Raw genomic sequence first — 17,636 nt, forward strand, 5'->3', positions numbered from 1 at the left:
CTATATGCAAAAAACCCCCACAAAATAGCAATTTTTTAGAAGCACAAAAAAAATCACACAGACTGGGCCAATCTTTAATACATTTTCCATTTTTTCATATAAACCCATTTTTGATCAGATCTCCCCCTTTTGTTTTACATAAATTACATGATTTTGGTGCCAAGCTTTCTTCAATTCAATTCAGTTTTTTTTGTAGAGGGCTTTTAAAAATGGACATTGTCTCCCAAGAAGCTTTACAGAGATAAAGCGGTTAGAAAGTGTTATAAACGAGTGTATGTTTTATTGGCTATAAGTTTGTTCATTATAATAGTAAGTTTATTCTTAATGAGCAAGCCAGTGGCAACCAGGGCAAGGGAAAAACTCCCTGAGATGGCATGAGGTCCTCTACAGCTGCCTCTTTCAACCCAACTACCTGCATGTCTTCTTTCACCACATCTATAAACCTCCTCCTTGGCCTTCTTCTTTTCCTCCTTTCTGGTGGCTCCATCCTCAGTATTCTCCTACTGATATACCCCATGTCCCTCCTCTGCACATGTCCAAACCATCTCAAGCTCGTCTCCCTCACCTTGTCTCCAAGACGTACCAGACTGTTGATATTAATTAGTCTAAATCCATCCTCCAAGTTATTGAGTTGCTCAGTAACTTCATGGCGCTTTAGGCTGTTGACATGAAACCATCCCCTGCTGCACAAAGTGGTCTCGAATCTGCTTTCTTGACTGTGGCTATTCAGTAACACCAGACCATTTTAACAGCCATTCGTTAATGTATGGAAGTGACGTCTTTGGTCCTTGGACTTTTCCAGTTTTCCAACGCGCACATTCACCCAGTATACATATTGATGTTGCGACAATTAATTTATTCTTGCGATTGAAATAGTTCAAATTAAAACTTGAACCATATTGTTTATGCTCTCTCAGACCAGAAACTAGCTTGCTGTTGGAAATAAAAGTATTACAATTGTATAAACACGCTTGGATTACAGCAGTGAAGACTGAATACGGATTAACAATTCAAGTATCTCTACTTTCATCTTAAAACAACAACATATGATGAATGTAAAATTAATATGTATTGCACACAAAGACACGTTAGCCCACATTGTATTGCTCCTTCTTGTTTATTTGTGACCAAACACAGAGCTCAGGTGGAGCACTCAACCCCTCTCACACTCTGTTCCACCACAACATGGTAACACACTTCACCTAATCTAAACACTAACGTTTCAAAAGATATGAAATACTTATGTGTGCAGTAAGTTATGATTTAACTCAACAATGAATGTAACGCACGTGACGTTAGACGCTAGCTTCACCGTTCTTACCCCGCGCATGCGTGTTTGTGTTTCTTTGGTCTGCTGATTGGTTTCCTCACCACTGCAGTTCGGACACCGACTGTGTCCAACAAGGAGCTCGGGAGATCACAGCACTGTGTTTATTAGAGATCGGGAGGTGAAACTCCTACATTATCCACAGCTGATTAAACGCTGTATGTAAATTCTCTCTCTACACTCTCACGTCTCGCGCACAGACTCTTCTTTCCCGCGATTCCAAATCACTGATCTCGCGCGATTATTTTCAGATCTTATTTAAACATGTAACACGTCATTTACAAACTTAAATGTTACTCCCTACAATTTAGTAGAATTCAATAAGCGATGTGGCTTATTATTAGCGCAGACATACATATTTACCAGGCCGTGCAAGTGCAACGCGCGCGCACTAATAACCAGTGTTACAGTTACTAGTTACTTCATTCAAAAAGTAACTCAGTTACTTTGTTCATTACTTACTGTTGTGTTGAGCTCTTAAAAATGTTCCTTTAACAGCTTAAGAATGGAGTTTCTGGAGGAGCTTCGACTGATTGGAGTTGCTGCTATCGCAGTAGATAAGCCAAAATTAATTCATTTAAAAAAGTAACGGCACCATACGGTAACGGTAACGAAGTTGATTTATTTAAAAAGTAATGCGTTACAGTATTAATTACTGTCAAAAGTAACTGCGTAACAGTAACGCGTTATTGCCCAACACTGCTAATAACCTCCTCAGTTACCATAGCAACGACCCAAACAGAGGAGGTTTTTAACAGCGTGTGACGCTCCAAAGCTCACCAAGCACAAACCAAACATCATCCACATTATATGATTAAAAGTTTTAAACTCACACTCTAAGGAAGTTATTGTACGCATCCAAACTACGACAAGTCTTTAAACCCTGTATACTTCAGGTACTTCAGGTGAAGGTTTATATTTACATATAAATTAATAATGCTGTTAGTAATAATGCTAGCAGTTGCATTCCACATTGTATCAGCCTCTGCCTTTTATATTGGCCATCACTAATTTGAACTGATGAGAGTCAGGCCTACTGTCCGACTGCCATTTCTCTTTGAGTCATATTCTGACTCAATGGTCTCTACTTTACAAACTCTAGCTATTATTATTTTTGCAAGACTCTTATTTCGAAAGCAAAAATGCCTCAAATCGTACATGTGTAAATGGCATCATGTTGATCTCCATGCTGTGGGTCTGTTAGAAAAGTGTACTGAAGACCAAGGCAAAATGGCTTTAATTAGCTTTGCTACAGAGCTGTAAAGAGCTTTAGTTCTGTTTAGGTCAGAAAATGCACACTCACAAATCTCAATGTTCATGTCCAAAACTATCAACCACCTCAACCTCAACCTATCAACCATGTAGAATTGGTTTTACTCCTGTGATTTAGATTGTTTTCTTGCTCTGGAAAATAATTGACATTATTTTAGCATTATTTGACATTATTATTTATTTCAATAAGTGAAAATAATGAAATAATGAAATAATTCCTACATACACACAAACACTATTATCACCATTCTTGACCATTAAACTCAAATTTGGCATGATATTTTGTGCATATACTTTTCAAACGGAGAACTGTAATACATGTCTAAGAAACTGAGGGATGAGAACGTGATCTTGGTGAATGAGCTTTATAAATGAATGAGTAATAGTGCATTTAAGACAATAATGTTAATTTCACGAGGAGATGTGTAGGGAGTGAAAGGAGATATTTGATATTTGATATAGTGGACATATTTGATATAGTGGACATTTAGCCCATGAGTGATTATTCGCATGTGAAAATGTTTATACTATACACTATTATATGAGTTTAGTCCCAGTTTTGCTGTTCTGCATAACTTATAACTTATTTGGCCAAAGTGCAATAAAGGCCTGACACTAGGGAGTGTTCTTGTTCAACCAAAGGTGTTCAAAGTATTTGAGTTAAAGTTGAGTTCAAATCCAGTGAAGGAAAATTAATTCAACAGCAGATTACTAGACAAGGGTGTGCTTTCACATGTATGGCAAAACTTGGAAAGAACTACATGCGGGTTTGATGGTCCACATACCCAAACTGTAGTGCGTACATTCCATTTACCATCAGGTAAATTACATTTACCTGATTATTGAGTTATCATTGTAGATGTCTTGTTCAAATTTCTGCTTACAGATTCTTTCATTTAGCTTTTATTTCTATGCCAGATACCACAAATGCCTCTGTTTGCCAACGCATTCAGCCCCAAGAAAACACCACCCCGAAAATCAGTATCTCTCTCTAGCCTTTATACAGTAAGAAATAATTACTGTGACTACTGAAGTCTTTCTATGATTAATAGATTCAAAATTCAATTAAAATTTTTTATTTCTTGTATGTAAGCATGAACTGTCACTAATTTAGATTAGTAATATATACGTGATCAATATTATTTTATTTTAATTGTAATAATATAATAATTATATCTGTTATGAGTAATAATAGTACAAACACTATTTTTTTATTATTAGTACTCAATAAATCCACAGTCTAATACATTTGTTTTTTAACAGTTGGATCGATGCACTCGGGAGATTGAGTTAGGCCTGGAGTATGGAGCTCCTACGATGAACATCGGAGGTCAGAGCTTGAGATTTGAAGATGGGCAGTGGATCACAGGTTAAAGCGTTCTCCTGATGAACAGACTAAACAAAGTATGAAACACTTTGGCTTTTTGTTGGTGGTGTGTTTACAGCTTGTCACTTTGTCACAGAGTCAGGACCTATAATGTCCAGTAAAGAGGTGCAGAAGCTGAAGAAGAGGAATCTGCAGTTAGAAGAAGAAAACAATCTTCTAAATCTTAAGATTAAACTTTTTATAGATATGGTAAGTTTACTCCTCAGTTTGCAGGTACACATAATCCACCATTAATGTAATTATATTAAGACCAATATGCAATTTCTAAAAGAATAAAATGCTTAATGAAAAGCCAAAGCTTTTGAGTACTTGTAGGTTTGATTTTCGCTCAGAATCAGAAATATCTTTATTGATCCCATAGGGAAATTGTTTAAAAACCTGTTAAAAGTGTTGCCTTGTTGATCCCACTAGAAAAAGTTTTTTTTTAATCTTAAGCATTACATTTATGCATAAACATAATGCTTTTGGCCTCATCTAACTGATGCCTCTTGAGCTTCAGGCGTTGTTTATATTATTCTTAAATAATTTGAACTGTTTAATGTTTTTAATTACTGCTTCTAAGGTTATACGTTTTTTTAATCTAAGTTTATATTTTCTGCTATATTTTTCTGATAGATAATTTCTGAGTATTGTTTATTATAAAGTTCTATGGAATATTAAATAGTGTTAAAATGATTAAAATTTAAACATGAACTCTAATTTCATCTCTATTAGCTCTTGGAAACCACAGTTGAGTCACATCTAATGCAGAAAGAATTAGAAGACATTAAGAGACACTACTTACACAGGAAGTGATGCGGAGCATGGATTTCAGATTATTGTGTTTTGTATACAACATTTCTGTTTTTCTTCATGGAAATAATGTACCATATTATTCAAATACAACACTTCTTGTGAAAATTTTGTGATATTGTAATTTTTGTTGTTATTTCATCAAACTGCATTCATATTTCATACTTTTTTATTTTACTTGTATAAGAACAATCTATATGTACATTGTATAAGTAATATAAGTAATAAAAATAAATATTTTCTTAGTCAAGTGTCCCCTTTTCTTTAATCGATCTCTGCGAATGTTTTTCCATGGCATGATACATTTTACAACTGGTGTACAACCGATGAAACTGAAAGAAGTCATACAATTCAGAGTAACAGCTTTTATTATTATTATTAACCATAAAGCCAAACTGTCAATAGAATTATACATACTCAAGTTATTAAAACAGGTACAATGATCCTAGCAGGCCAAATGATTCAGCTCTGTTCTATTGCCTGAACTAATTCCTTTCCTGCTGCACTGCTTGATAACTTATTAAAAAAGGAGATTACTTGGGTTGTGTGTTCTAAAATGTGCAAACAGATTTGTAGGGATTCTTATAAGTGGCGTGTTTCTATAGAGAACTGTACAGCATGAGTAAATGTTTGGGTTCTTTTTTTTTTTGGTTATCATCTGTAATAATAAATCAATGACTGGTTTATCTTTAGTCATTAGTAGACTGTTTCAGAGAAATCAAAAGAAGCAGAGCTGCTTGTGGTACAGTTGTCCAGTAACATTTTTTGTAAATGTGTATTTGTTTAGCAATTTGCAAATTTCCTATTATAATAATCTTCACTCTTCTAAAAAGATTTTCCACTTCATTTTGTAGTGAGCTTGTGAAGTATTTTTGTCCATTCAGCCAGAAGTGTTTTAACAAAGTCAGGAAATGATGTTGGGTGTGTATATATATATATATATATATATATATATATATATATATATATATATATATATATATATATATATATATATATATATACAGTGAGGAAAATAAGTATTTGAACACCCTGCTATTTTGCAAGTTCTCCCACTTAGAAATCATGGAGGGGTCTGAAATTGTCATCGTAGGTGCATGTCCACTGTGAGAGACATAATCTAAAAAAAAAAATCCAGAAATCACAATATATGTTTTTTTTTAACTATTTATTTGTATGATACAGCTGCAAATAAGTATTTGAACACCTGAGAAAGTCAATGTTAATATTTGGTACAGTAGCCTTTGTTTGCAATTACAGAGGTCAAACGTTTCCTGTAGTTTTTCACCAGGTTTGCACACACTGCAGGAGGGATTTTGTCCCACTCCTCCACACAGATCTTCTCTAGATCAGTCAGGTTTCGGGCCTGTCGCTGAGAAACATGGAGTTTGAGCTCCCCCCAAAGATTCTCTATTGGGTTTAGGTCTGGAGACTGGCTAGGCCACGCCAGAACCTTGATATGCTTCTTACAGAGCCACTCCTTGGTTATCCTGGCTGTGTGCTTCAGGTCATTGTCATGTTGGAAGACCCAGCTTCGACCCATCTTCAATGATCTAACTGAGGGAAGGAGGTTGTTCCCCAAAATCTCGCAATACATGGCCCCGGTCATCCTCTCCGTAATACAGTGCAGTCGCCCTGTCCCATGTGCAGAAAAACACCCCTAAAGCATGATGCTACCACCCCCATGCTTCACAGTGGGGATGGTGTTCTTGGGATGGTACTCATCATTCTTCTTCCTCCAAACACGTTTAGTGGAATTATGACCCAAAAGTTCTATTTTGGTCTCATCTGACGACATGACTTTCTCCTATGACTCCCCTGGATCATCCAAATGGTCATTGGCAAACTTAAGACGTGCCTGGACATGTGCTGGTTTAAGCAGGGGAACCTTTCGTGCCATGCATGATTTCAAACCATGACGCCTTAGTGTATTACCAACAGTAACCTTGAAAACGGTGGTCCCAGCTCTTTTCAGGTCATTGACCAGCTCCTCTCGTGTAGTTCTGGGCTGATTTCTCACCTTCCTTAGGGTCATTGAGACCCCACGAGGTGAGATCTTGCACGGAGCCCCAGTCCGAGGAAGATTGACAGTCATGTTTAGCTTCTTCCATTTTCTAATGATTGCTTCAACAGTGGACCTTTTTTCACCAAGCTGCTTGGCAATTTCCCCGTAGCCTTTTCCAGCCTTGTGGAGGTGTACAATTTTGTCTCTAGTGTCTTTGGACAGCTCTTTGGTCTTGGCCATGTTAGTAGTTGGATTCTTACTGATTGTATGGGGTGGACAGGTGTCTTTATGCAGCTAACGACCTCAAACAGGTGCATCTAATTTAGGATAATAAATGTAGTGGAGGTGGACATTTTAAAGGCGGACTAACAGGTCTTTGAGGGTCAGAATTCTAGCTGATAGACAGGTGTTCAAATACTTATTTGCAGCTGTATCATACAAATAAATAGTTTAAAAATCATATATTGTGATTTCTGAATTTTTTTTTTTAGATTATGTCTCTCACAGTGGACATGCACCTACGATGACAATTTCAGACCCCTCCATGATTTCTAAGTGGGAGAACTTGCAAAATAGCAGGGTGTTCAAATACTTATTTTCCTCACTGTATATATATATATATATAGTTGGTTTTTTTTGTTTTTTTTCAGCTAATGTATTAGGGGGTACCTAACATTCAGTACAAGTTCAATACAAATCAAGGCATCAAAAAGCTGCACAGATCAAAACAAGTATTTCCTTATACATCTCACTCTTGTGCACATGTACAATAAATATGAGCTTTATAAGGAATTAGGAATGATTAAGAGGGTGGTACAAGAAATACAAAGCTTGGGCTGTATTTGGTAGATTTTCTCGGAGTGGGCTCATTACGGAGAGATTTAGTAAACCTGACGGAACAGGAAAACTTACAGACTATTTTGCTTTATTAACTATTAAGTGGAGAAACATAGCTAAAAAATGAACACAGGTGAGCAGAATTTTTCTTTTATTTGGAATTCTTAAATGTGTGGGAACAATGGAGCTGAAATAGTCTTCACATTACCAAGTCGTTTCCTAAAAGGCTCAAAGGCCTCTTCACCTCAGAGAACAGATAAAGTAAGACTTTTCTTATGAAAATGTATTTTAATCATTTTTGTCTTCTTCGAGGTTTTGCATTTAAAGTTTAATTACTTGTTCATAAGGCTGATTTTATTTTATTATAGATCATATATATATATATATATATATATATATATATATATATATATATATATATATATATATATATATATAATCTTGACTATATAGACAAATGAACAATTTAATGTGACAGATTATTGAATTACAGACAACTAGAGGTTTCACAAGGTTTAACATCTTGTTCTTTGTCTAGTGCAATCAGAACATGATTCGGCTTAAAAAAATTATCAGCACGTATAGTATATGCACAGTACTACAGATCTATCGTTATGTATACATGACCATCCTTTTATAATCAGTATTCATTCCTGTGTATATATTCACAACAAACTATGGAAATATGATCTTTAAACATTTGTATTTTCAGGAGTTACTTGACAGAACATGGGAAGCAGTGTATCGGAAAGAAATAGAGTAGACCCTCCAGATGGAGGCTGGGGCTGGGTTGTGCTGTTCAGTGGTTTTATTATCACTGGTTTCTCCTACGCCTTCCCTAAAGCCATAAGTGTGTACTTTAAAGAACTGATGCGGGACTTTGGCTGTGGCTACAGTGACACAGCATGGATTTCATCTATCATGCTTGCCATGCTTTATGGCTCAGGTGAAAAACAAAGATGTACTAAAAATAAAAAAATAATAGTGTGCATAACATTATTACTTTTCAACTTTTGAGAATGTCTTTGTCAACCCATAGATTATCTTTATTATTTTTATTTTTCTGAAAAGGTCCACTTTCCAGTATTATGGTAAACAGGTTTGGATGTCGCCCAGTGATGCTGATCGGGGGATTGTTAGCATCAGCTGGAATGATTGCGGCCTCGTTTACCTCCAACATCATCCAACTTTACCTCACTGCTGGGGTCATTACAGGTGATTATATGGCTTCATGCAGTTCTCCACTGTAAGTAAATACATCATAGTAAAAAAGTCAAGAGATACCCTACATTTTTGATGAATAAATGTCTTAATTCAGTTCTCAGAACACAGTATGTGAGATAAATGCTTCTAGTAATTCACATTCTATTTAGTCCCAAATTAGTATGCCCAGGAAGCCATTTCACTGTACAATGGATAAATCAATAATATTTGGCATATTTATTACAATTTGTTTCCAGTTTTACTGGTATGAGATCATTCATATACTGCTACATATTATTTTCCACAGGGCTTGGTCTAGCTCTAAATTTCCAGCCATCACTTATTATGCTTGGGTATTATTTTGACAAACGCAGACCTATCGCCAATGGACTAGCAGCAGCTGGGAGCCCAGTCTTTCTCTCAGCTCTTTCTCCTCTAGGACAAGTGCTGCTGGATTGCTTTGGCTGGAGGGGTGGCTTCCTAATAATGGGAGGGCTGTTGCTTAACTGTTGCACCTGTGGTGCTGTTATGAGACCATTGGGATACAAAGTTCAGAAGTCTGCAGCCAGGGATGAATCAAATGATCATGAGTTAAAAAAGATGCTTCCATCGAAGTCTGAAGAGAAGGAGAATAATCTGGAGAAGGTCCAGAAGAAAAGCTTAAAAAAAAAGAAGCTCCTTGACTTCAGTGTGCTCCGTGACAAAGCACTTATTGTTTATATAGTAGCTAAATTCATTGTTGTGCTTGGTCTGTTTGTCCCTACAATTCTCCTGGTCAACTATGCTAAAGATCAGGGAGTGCCTGACAGGGAAGCTGCTTTTCTCCTCTCCATCATTGGATTTGTTGACATATTTGCTCGACCCACATGCGGCCTGGTGGCTGGATTAAAGTGCGTAAGACCTAAAATGCCCTATTTCTTAAGCTTGGCCTTACTTTTGAATGGTCTTACAGATGTTTGCTCAGCCAGAAGTAGAGACTACACAGGATTAGTAATCTTCTGTGTGTTCTTTGGCCTTTCTTATGGAATGATCGGCGCATTACAATTTGAAGTGCTAATGGGAATTGTTGGTACTAGCGGTTTTTCCAGTGCTCTTGGGTTAGTGCTCCTTATAGAGGCAGGAGCTGTGCTCATTGGACCTCCTTCTGCTGGTAAGTCACACTCTAGTGAATGTCATCAATCTCTTATTTTAAAGGTGTTCTTTTACATATTGTACAGTGTTGTTGAAAAAAAAAATAGTTAGCTTATTTCTTCTGTCCGTTTCTCTTGTATACTTTCATACAGGACGACTAGTAGATACTTACAAGAACTATGAGCTGATATTCTACATGGCTGGTGGAGAGTTGATGGTGGCTGGCATTTTCCTTGCTATTGCATCTTACTGTTGCTTTAAACACAAGGACACATCTGCCACCCAGGATGCTGATATTGAGGGCAACACTAACCATATGAATCATGAATGTACCAATGATATGGATAACAGTTAAATTTAAACCTGAATTCGTTCAAAAACTGTGACAGCAAGTTATGATGATGTATAAAGGTTATAGTGGATATTTCAATCCTTTCATGAAGTGCACTGTATTTTGCCAATAAATATTTTGCATCCATGTGAATCAGTTATTTGTTTTAGTTAAAATGTTAGAATTTTACTGCTCTTTGACATATTAGAAAGCAGCTTCTATTGGGCCTTGCATTCAAGAATCTCTCACGGAACATGACCATGGCCAGGATCTCTATAGTTGTATATATTTTATGCTGAACTGTCAGTTATGTATAAACATTGCAAGCACCGGTATATCTCGTTCAGTTTGGAATAACCTTTTGCAATAACATAGGGTTTTAGTTACACTTGTATGTAATAAGGTTCCTTATTTCAAATTGTATGTAAAGTAAGATTAATGTCAATTTCTTTATTTTGCCACAAGTCCTTTTTGTTTGTCTGTCTGGTTTTTTTATTATTATTATTGTAATGCTTCAAATGTCTAACATCCAGCAAAGCGTTTAGGTCCTGGCGCAAGAAGCAGCACTCAAATCAACTGCTCCGAGTTGTTCACCATTTTGTACTGCAGGTGGCAGCATGCAGTTGTTCAGGTGATTCCTAAACCCGCCATTAAAGACACCGAAGAAGCAAAAACAAACGTCATAGTTAGGAAGCGGCAACGAGTAGAGCTCACATTCGAGGAGTCCGAAACCCCCCTAAAGATTTGTTATTTTGTTTATTCGAATTTATAAAAGAAACTTGTGTATATCTATTGTTAAAGTAGCCGTAGGATTTTTATCTGCAGTTTTTCCCATCGAAAGATCCCAGTCTGTTGTAACGATGCCGAGAGGAGGTAAGAGACTTTTGTGCATGTGTTTAGATGTCTAGCTTGTATGCTAGCAGTGCTAGCTGCGCGGCCGCATCGCGGCGTCTTGAACAAGAAGCTAACGTGTAGCTAAACAGAAAATAAAACACGGAACTGTTTCAATCGGTCACTTTATCTGAACTATTTACTGTATTTGGGAATAATCAGTCAACGTGAACATGTTTATTTAACGAGTAGAATTAGTGTTACCGCGATAGGAGCAACGTCCGGTCATTTATTCCTTTCTCATGCGTGTGTCACGTGTTTTCTCACTTATAATATGTTTATGGATATTTGCTTTAATATTCACATTTCTAATTTTATTTTTCTTCAGGAAAAAAGGGCCACAAAGGTCGGAGCAAGCAGTTTAGCAATCCTGAGGAGATTGAGCGACAGATGCGCTTGCAGAGGGAGCTGGTAAATGATCCGCCATGTCTCTTATCGACACTGACCTGCATCTATAGGTTTTAAGGGTCACATTAATAAGGTATCCAGACTCTAAAATATATCTGTGTTGGCAGGAGGAAAACGGCGATGTAGCGCGTGATAGCGCATCTGAATCCGAGGAGGAAAGCAGTAGTGAAGATGAGAAAGTAAGTAACAAATCTTAGTTTTTTTTTCTTTATAAATGTATGTTCACTAGTAAGCATTGATTTCCACTGGCAGATTGTTTGGTTTTGATTATCTGTTCCCCCTAAAATGTGTTTCTGTCTCCGGCAAAAGAGTCAAAAGAGAAATGGAGTACAAGGTTTGATCGAAATTGAGAACCCCAACCGCGTCTCCCAGAAGAGCAAGAAAGCTGCAGAGGTCGACATCGATGCACCCAGAGAGCTCACACGCAAAGAAAGGTACATCTAAACACCTGGGGTTTCGACTTCAAGGAATGATCTTTTAACTTTGCTTTGCACACTAACTCTTTGACTGTGCTGGTTTCAGGGAGGAAATTGAGAAGCAGAAAGCTAAGGAGCGCTACATGAAGCTGCACCTGGAAGGAAAGACGGATCAGGCCAGAGCAGACCTCGCCAGACTGGCTATTATTAAAAAACAGAGAGAAGATGCAGCAAAGAAGAGAGAGGAACAGAGGAAAGGTGAATGATGTTAGTGTGTGAGGTTCACTAGACTAATCTTTGTGGAAGATAATTTTATTATTAAAATTTAAAAGATTCCATGAGTTAGATCCATCAGTTTTCTGTCAGAAATGATCTTTTTGGCTGTTCTGATTTTTTTTCTTTGTTTTTGTTTCTTTTTCATCTTTTCCAGAAAAAGAGGCACAGGAGGCGAAGTCCAAACGTTAAATCTCGTCCCCATTCTGAGGACTTGGTTAATGGGGGTGGGAGGGAAGGGACCAAATTAATTAGGGAGACAGCTCAGGGGTATCCAGACACTGTCCTTTCATCCTTGACAGGCAGCAGGTTGGACATGTGGAGTTGCATCATAAAAAAAGTGGGGGTTAAAGACATGAAGTCACGGGTTTGCTTATTGGTTTCTAAAACAGGAAGCGATTAGCAAGACCACAACGTCCTCATGTCCTTTCCCCCCATATCACCGATGTGTTCTCGTCCTACAGCTGCAGGAGTTTACTCTTAAATTTGTTTTTTTGGTATGTTTTAATAAAGCTTTGATTGGGTTGTTTCCCAGGCCTGGGTTCTTATGGATGTCATCTGGCATGTTCCTAGAAAGTAGAGTAGAATACTGAATGGAGAAACACTAGCAAACTTGTAAAACACCACCTTATTGCCATTCTTACTTAATTGCTGTATTTCTTGGTTTTTTTTTTTTTCCTCTGTGGATAAGGTGTACATAATAACCACCCATTGTATCGAAATGTTTGGTGGCCTTTTTTATTTTTTTTGGCATGTTGTTTGCAAAATATAACAAGCTTATAAAAAATTACAGTAATGCACCATTTCTAAAATTGATCTATTACATTTGAGTGGAATGTCAGCAGTATTTATATGCATTCCTAATCATGCAAACAGGATGTGTTTATAATCAGAAGTTTTTAACAAACCCCCCCCCCCCCCCCTTCTGTTGTGCTTACATCTTTCTGTAAATGGCCTTTTTTCCTCAAGACCAACTCATGAACTTACCTCTTGTATATTAGCCCTTGTTCAAACCAGGTATTGGGATCAGAAGTAGACAGACGGTTCAGCATGCATTTTCAGTAAACACTCATGAGTTATGGCCATGACACAGTAGATTAGGTGCTTTTAATTTAGATCACACTACAAGTGTTATGGTCATATGTGCCATAAGTGGTTTCAGGGATTTCAATGCATGACTTAAAATGTGTATGAACATGTTTACACCTGTTCCTCATGTGTTTCCCTTGTGATAAGATCCCTCAGGGTGGATGCTAATATCGAGTCTGAACAGGGTCTTCTATGCTTCAGCATGTTGGTGGTACTTGAATTGCCTTGACTATTAGGGGAAGCAATATACTAGTGTTGGAAATGAAACATTCAGCTCTGCTTGTAAAGTATAATTTCAAAAGTGTTTAAAAGATTTGTAAAGTGTTCTCCTTGGCTGAAAGATTTACACACATTATTAATAGGAGGTAATTGGATGTTTATTCCGACTTGATTTTGTGTTATTGAAATAAAATCATTAATCATTTGTCTTTTTTTTTTTTTTTTTTAAACAATATCTTTCCAACTGTGACCTATACTTATCCAGTAGGGATAATGTTTACATATGCCATTTTGCTGTTCTACTACTAAAAATAACATGGGGATATGTACAGTTATTTTTAAAAATTATACAAAAGAATACAGGGTTATTCAAAAATATTGAACCGATTTCATTACGCAATATTTTATTAAGGAAAAGTAATACAAAACTCCAGCCAAGTCACAAGTATTATACTCACAATCAACTTTTATTTCCTGTCTAACAAGTGTTCAATGTGACCACCAAATGACTATGCTTGGGAACTGAAGCAATGTGTCCTGATATCGGTTCATTCTTTTTGAACAACCCTGTATGTTGTGAAATTGTTGCCTTGTTATGTGAGTTTATCGGTCTTTTCTAGACACCCCCTTTGTGCGTCATCTACAGTACTCAGGAGGCCAAAATGGCATTTTAACAGCACAGCATGTCTGAATAAATTAGAAGAAAAATGCCTCAGTATTAAAAAAAAAAAAGAAAAACTACCAAATAAATGAAAATGCCAAAGCTCTGGCATACAATTAGATTCAGTTTCTCTCACTTTTTAAATTTATTTTATAATTCATAGAATTTAGTTGTACCCGAGGTGATCAGTGGATGTGGTAGAGATCTGGAACAGTGGAATATTCTTTTAATAGGGACTGTTTGTGGGCTTTTTTTTCCAGATTATATGCAGTGGAGGATTTGCCAATGATTGCAAACACAAAAGTATTGCACAACCACACAAAAAAAAATCTCTTTCCTTTAAAAAAGAGACTGGTGGAAATGGGAAAGTACACAGAAATAGGAACATTTAAAATGTGAATATATCAGCTTTATATTCCCCCAGATATACTACAGTATTGTGGTCAATAACAGTAAAGAACAGTAGTATTTGTAGTGTAATAAACCTGAGGATTTTATTTCTCACTTTCACTACTTTTTTTTTCCTTAGTGCTTTATATTAATAATCATCCTTTGTTTTTTTCTTTTTTACACAATTAGTGTTTCATCACCATTGTCTCTGCCCAAGCGTCATGTGGCAACTTATCTATTTGTTGTACTTGTGCTGTTAGATCTGTGCTACTGAATAAAAACCGTGTTTTAGAAGTCATATGATCCACGACAAGCCAGAGCAAACAATCATCCTGTAAGGACGGCCAGCAGCTCACCCTCAAATCCTCAGCCATTTCTGCATGTTTCATTCTGTACTAGTGAACAGTGTGTCAAACTAATGCTGTTTGAGCTGATGACGAGCCTCAACAATGAAGCCCGGTTGTGTTAATTGAGGAATGTTCAGACTGCGGTAGAAATTTTCTTCTTCTTTCGGCTTCTCTTATTAGGAGGTCGCCACAGCGGATCACCCTTCTCCATACCCCCCTGTCCTCTACATCTGCCTCTTTCAAACCAACTACTTGCATGTCTTCCCTCACCACATCCATAAACCTCCTCTTTGGCCTTCCTCTTTTCCTCCTTCCTGGTGGCTCCATTCTCAGCATTCTCCTACCGATATACCCCATGTTCCTCCTCTGCACATGTCCAAACCATCTCAATCTCGCCTCCCTCACCTTGTCTCCGAAACGTCCTACATGTGCTGTCCCTCTAATAAACTCATTTCTAATCCTGTCCATCGTCGTCACTCCCAATTAAAATCTTAACATCTTCAGCTCTGCTACCTCCAGCTCCACCTCCTGTCTTTTACTCAATGCCACTGTCTCTAAACCATACAACATCACAGGTCTCACCACAATCCTATAAACTTTCCCTTTCACTCTTGCAGATACCCTACTATCACAAATCACTCCTGTCACTCTTCTCCACCCACTCCACCTGCCTGCAGGAAAAAAAAAAAAAAAAGGCTATTTTCTTCACTTCTCTAACACACTCTCCATTACTTTGCACTGTTTCCCCCAGGTACCTGATTTCCTCCACCTTCTTCACCTCTTCTCCCTGCAACCGCACCACTCCACTGCCCTCCCTCTCATTCACACACATGTACTCTGTCTTATTCCTACCGACTTTCATTCCCCTTCTCTACATCGCATACCTCCACCTCTCCAGGCTCTTCTCAACCTGCTTCCTACTCTCACTACAAATAAAAATATCATCCGCAAACATCATGGTCCACTGAGACTCCTGTCTGACCTCGTCTGTCAACCTGTCCATCACCACTGCAAACGGGAAAGGGCTCAGGGCATCCTTGATGCAGTCCAACCTCCATCTTAAACCAGTGTATCGTTCCTACTGCTCACTTCACTGCTGTCCTACTGTCCTCATACATGTCCTGCACCACCCTCACATACTTGTCTGACACACCTGACTTCCTCATACAATACCACAACTCTTCTCTCGGCACTCTGTCGTACGCTTTCTCTAAATCCACTAATACACAATGCAACTCCTTCTGACCTTCTCTATACTTCTCCATCAACATTATTAAAGCAAATATTGTGTCTGTGGTGCTCTTCCTCGGCATGAAACCATACTGTTGTTCACAGATGGTCACCTCTTCTCTCAGCCTGGATTTCACTACTCTTTCCCATAACTTCATGACTGATCAACTTTATTCCCCTGTAGTTACTGCAGGTCTGCACATCTTCCTTATTCTTAAAAACCAGTACTTGCACACTATTTCTCCATTCCTCAGGCATCCTCTCACCTTCCAAAATTTTGTTGAACAACCTGGTTAAAAACTCCACTGCCATCTTTCCTAAACATCTCCAAGTTTCTAATGGTATGCTATCTGGTCCAACCGACTTTCCACTCTTCATCCTCTTAATCGCTGCTCTCACTTCTTCTTTACTAATCCTATCCACTTCCTGCTTTACCATCTCCACACCATCCAACCTTCTCTCTCTGTACTTATTTTCCTCATTTATTAGCTGCTCAAAATACTTTCTCTATCTTCTCAACACACTCTCCTCACTAGTCTATACATTTCCATCTCCATCCTTTATTGCTCTAACTTGCAGCACATCCTTCCCAGCTCGGTCCCTCTGCCTGGCCAATCTGTATAAATAATTTTATCCCCCCTTTGTGTCCAACTTCTCATACAGCTCCTTATATGCCTTTTCCTTGGCTTTTCGACACATCCCTCTTTAGCGGCTGCTGCATCTACTTGTACTTCTGTCTACTTTTCTCATCACTCTGTTGATCCCAATTCTTTTTCCTTATGCTCTCCTTTACTTCCTCATTCCATACCATGTTTCCAGATATCACAGATGTCAAACCAAGTACCTTTCTAGCTGTCTCCCTTATCACTTCTGCAGTAGTTGCCCAATCATCCAGCCCCTCCACATTCCTAGACCAAGACCATACCTACCCATCAACTCCTCATCACCTCTGTTCCCTTCACCTACATGCCAAATTAAAGTCTGCCCCCAAACATCTTTCATTCCTAGGTACACCATCTACCACTTCATCTAACTCACTCCAGAATTGTTCTTTCTCCTCCATCTCACAGCTCTCTTGTGGAGCATAAGCGCTGATGACATTTATCATCACCCCTTCAACATCCAGCTTCACATTTATCACCCTATCAGCAACTCTCTTCACCTCCACTACACTCTTACTGTACTCTTCCTTCAGGATCACCCCTACACCATTTCTCTTTCCATCCACACCATGATAGAACAGTTTAAACCCACCTCCAATGTTCCTGGCCTTACTCCCTTTACACTTGGTATCCTGAACACACAACATATCTACCTTTCTCCTCTCCATCATATCAGCTAACTCTCTCCCTTTACCAGTCATAATACAAACATTTAAAGTACCAATCCGAACCTCTACTCTCCTCCACGTCTCCTTTCCCTGCTGT

The 17,636-nt window shown here is 37.9% G+C and overlaps 3 protein-coding genes across 3 annotated transcripts; all 3 read left to right on the forward strand.

Moving 5' to 3' along the window:
• Window positions 1-247: 247 nt before the first annotated feature.
• LOC310734030 (protein chibby homolog 1-like) lies at window positions 248-4,922 on the forward strand. Its single transcript, XM_083555615.1, has 5 exons — window positions 248-272; window positions 3,518-3,604; window positions 3,863-3,968; window positions 4,063-4,175; window positions 4,701-4,922. Exons 2-5 carry the CDS (start codon window positions 3,527-3,529, stop codon window positions 4,779-4,781), a joined length of 378 nt encoding a protein of 125 aa, XP_083411741.1. The 5' UTR covers window positions 248-272; window positions 3,518-3,526; the 3' UTR covers window positions 4,782-4,922.
• Window positions 4,923-7,670: 2,748 nt separating this feature from the next.
• slc16a8 (solute carrier family 16 member 8) lies at window positions 7,671-10,430 on the forward strand. Its single transcript, XM_083557036.1, has 5 exons — window positions 7,671-7,881; window positions 8,333-8,566; window positions 8,692-8,835; window positions 9,131-9,973; window positions 10,107-10,430. Exons 2-5 carry the CDS (start codon window positions 8,350-8,352, stop codon window positions 10,307-10,309), a joined length of 1,407 nt encoding a protein of 468 aa, XP_083413162.1. The 5' UTR covers window positions 7,671-7,881; window positions 8,333-8,349; the 3' UTR covers window positions 10,310-10,430.
• A 516-nt stretch (window positions 10,431-10,946) lies between these two features.
• Window positions 10,947-13,786, forward strand: pdap1a (pdgfa associated protein 1a). The gene is made up of 6 exons (XM_083557718.1): window positions 10,947-11,158; window positions 11,505-11,587; window positions 11,692-11,763; window positions 11,894-12,018; window positions 12,107-12,258; window positions 12,431-13,786. Exons 1-6 carry the CDS (start codon window positions 11,146-11,148, stop codon window positions 12,463-12,465), a joined length of 480 nt encoding a protein of 159 aa, XP_083413844.1. The 5' UTR covers window positions 10,947-11,145; the 3' UTR covers window positions 12,466-13,786.
• Window positions 13,787-17,636: the final 3,850 nt, after the last annotated feature.

The sequence above is a fragment of the Silurus aristotelis genome (genome assembly GCF_946808225.1).
Source record: "Silurus aristotelis genome assembly, chromosome: 12".
Classification (NCBI taxonomy): Eukaryota; Metazoa; Chordata; class Actinopteri; order Siluriformes; family Siluridae; genus Silurus; species Silurus aristotelis.

What these genes read in the sequence shown, in the direction of transcription:
- pdap1a (XM_083557718.1), top strand. An exon ending in GAGCTCACACGCAAAGAAAG is followed by an intron (nt 12,019 to 12,106) that starts GTACATCTAAAC and finishes TGCTGGTTTCAG; the next exon opens with GGAGGAAATTGAGAAGCAGA. An exon ending in GAGAGAGGAACAGAGGAAAG is followed by an intron (nt 12,259 to 12,430) that starts GTGAATGATGTT and finishes CATCTTTTCCAG; the next exon opens with AAAAAGAGGCACAGGAGGCG.
- slc16a8 (XM_083557036.1), top strand. Translation starts at nt 8,350, where the DNA reads ATGGGAAGCAGTGTATCGGAAAGAAATAGAGTAGACCCTCCAGATGGA. An exon ending in CACTGCTGGGGTCATTACAG is followed by an intron (nt 8,836 to 9,130) that starts GTGATTATATGG and finishes TATTTTCCACAG; the next exon opens with GGCTTGGTCTAGCTCTAAAT. An exon ending in CATTGGACCTCCTTCTGCTG is followed by an intron (nt 9,974 to 10,106) that starts GTAAGTCACACT and finishes ACTTTCATACAG; the next exon opens with GACGACTAGTAGATACTTAC.
- LOC310734030 (XM_083555615.1), top strand. Translation starts at nt 3,527, where the DNA reads ATGCCTCTGTTTGCCAACGCATTCAGCCCCAAGAAAACACCACCCCGA. An exon ending in AGATGGGCAGTGGATCACAG is followed by an intron (nt 3,969 to 4,062) that starts GTTAAAGCGTTC and finishes ACTTTGTCACAG; the next exon opens with AGTCAGGACCTATAATGTCC. An exon ending in TTAAACTTTTTATAGATATG is followed by an intron (nt 4,176 to 4,700) that starts GTAAGTTTACTC and finishes CATCTCTATTAG; the next exon opens with CTCTTGGAAACCACAGTTGA.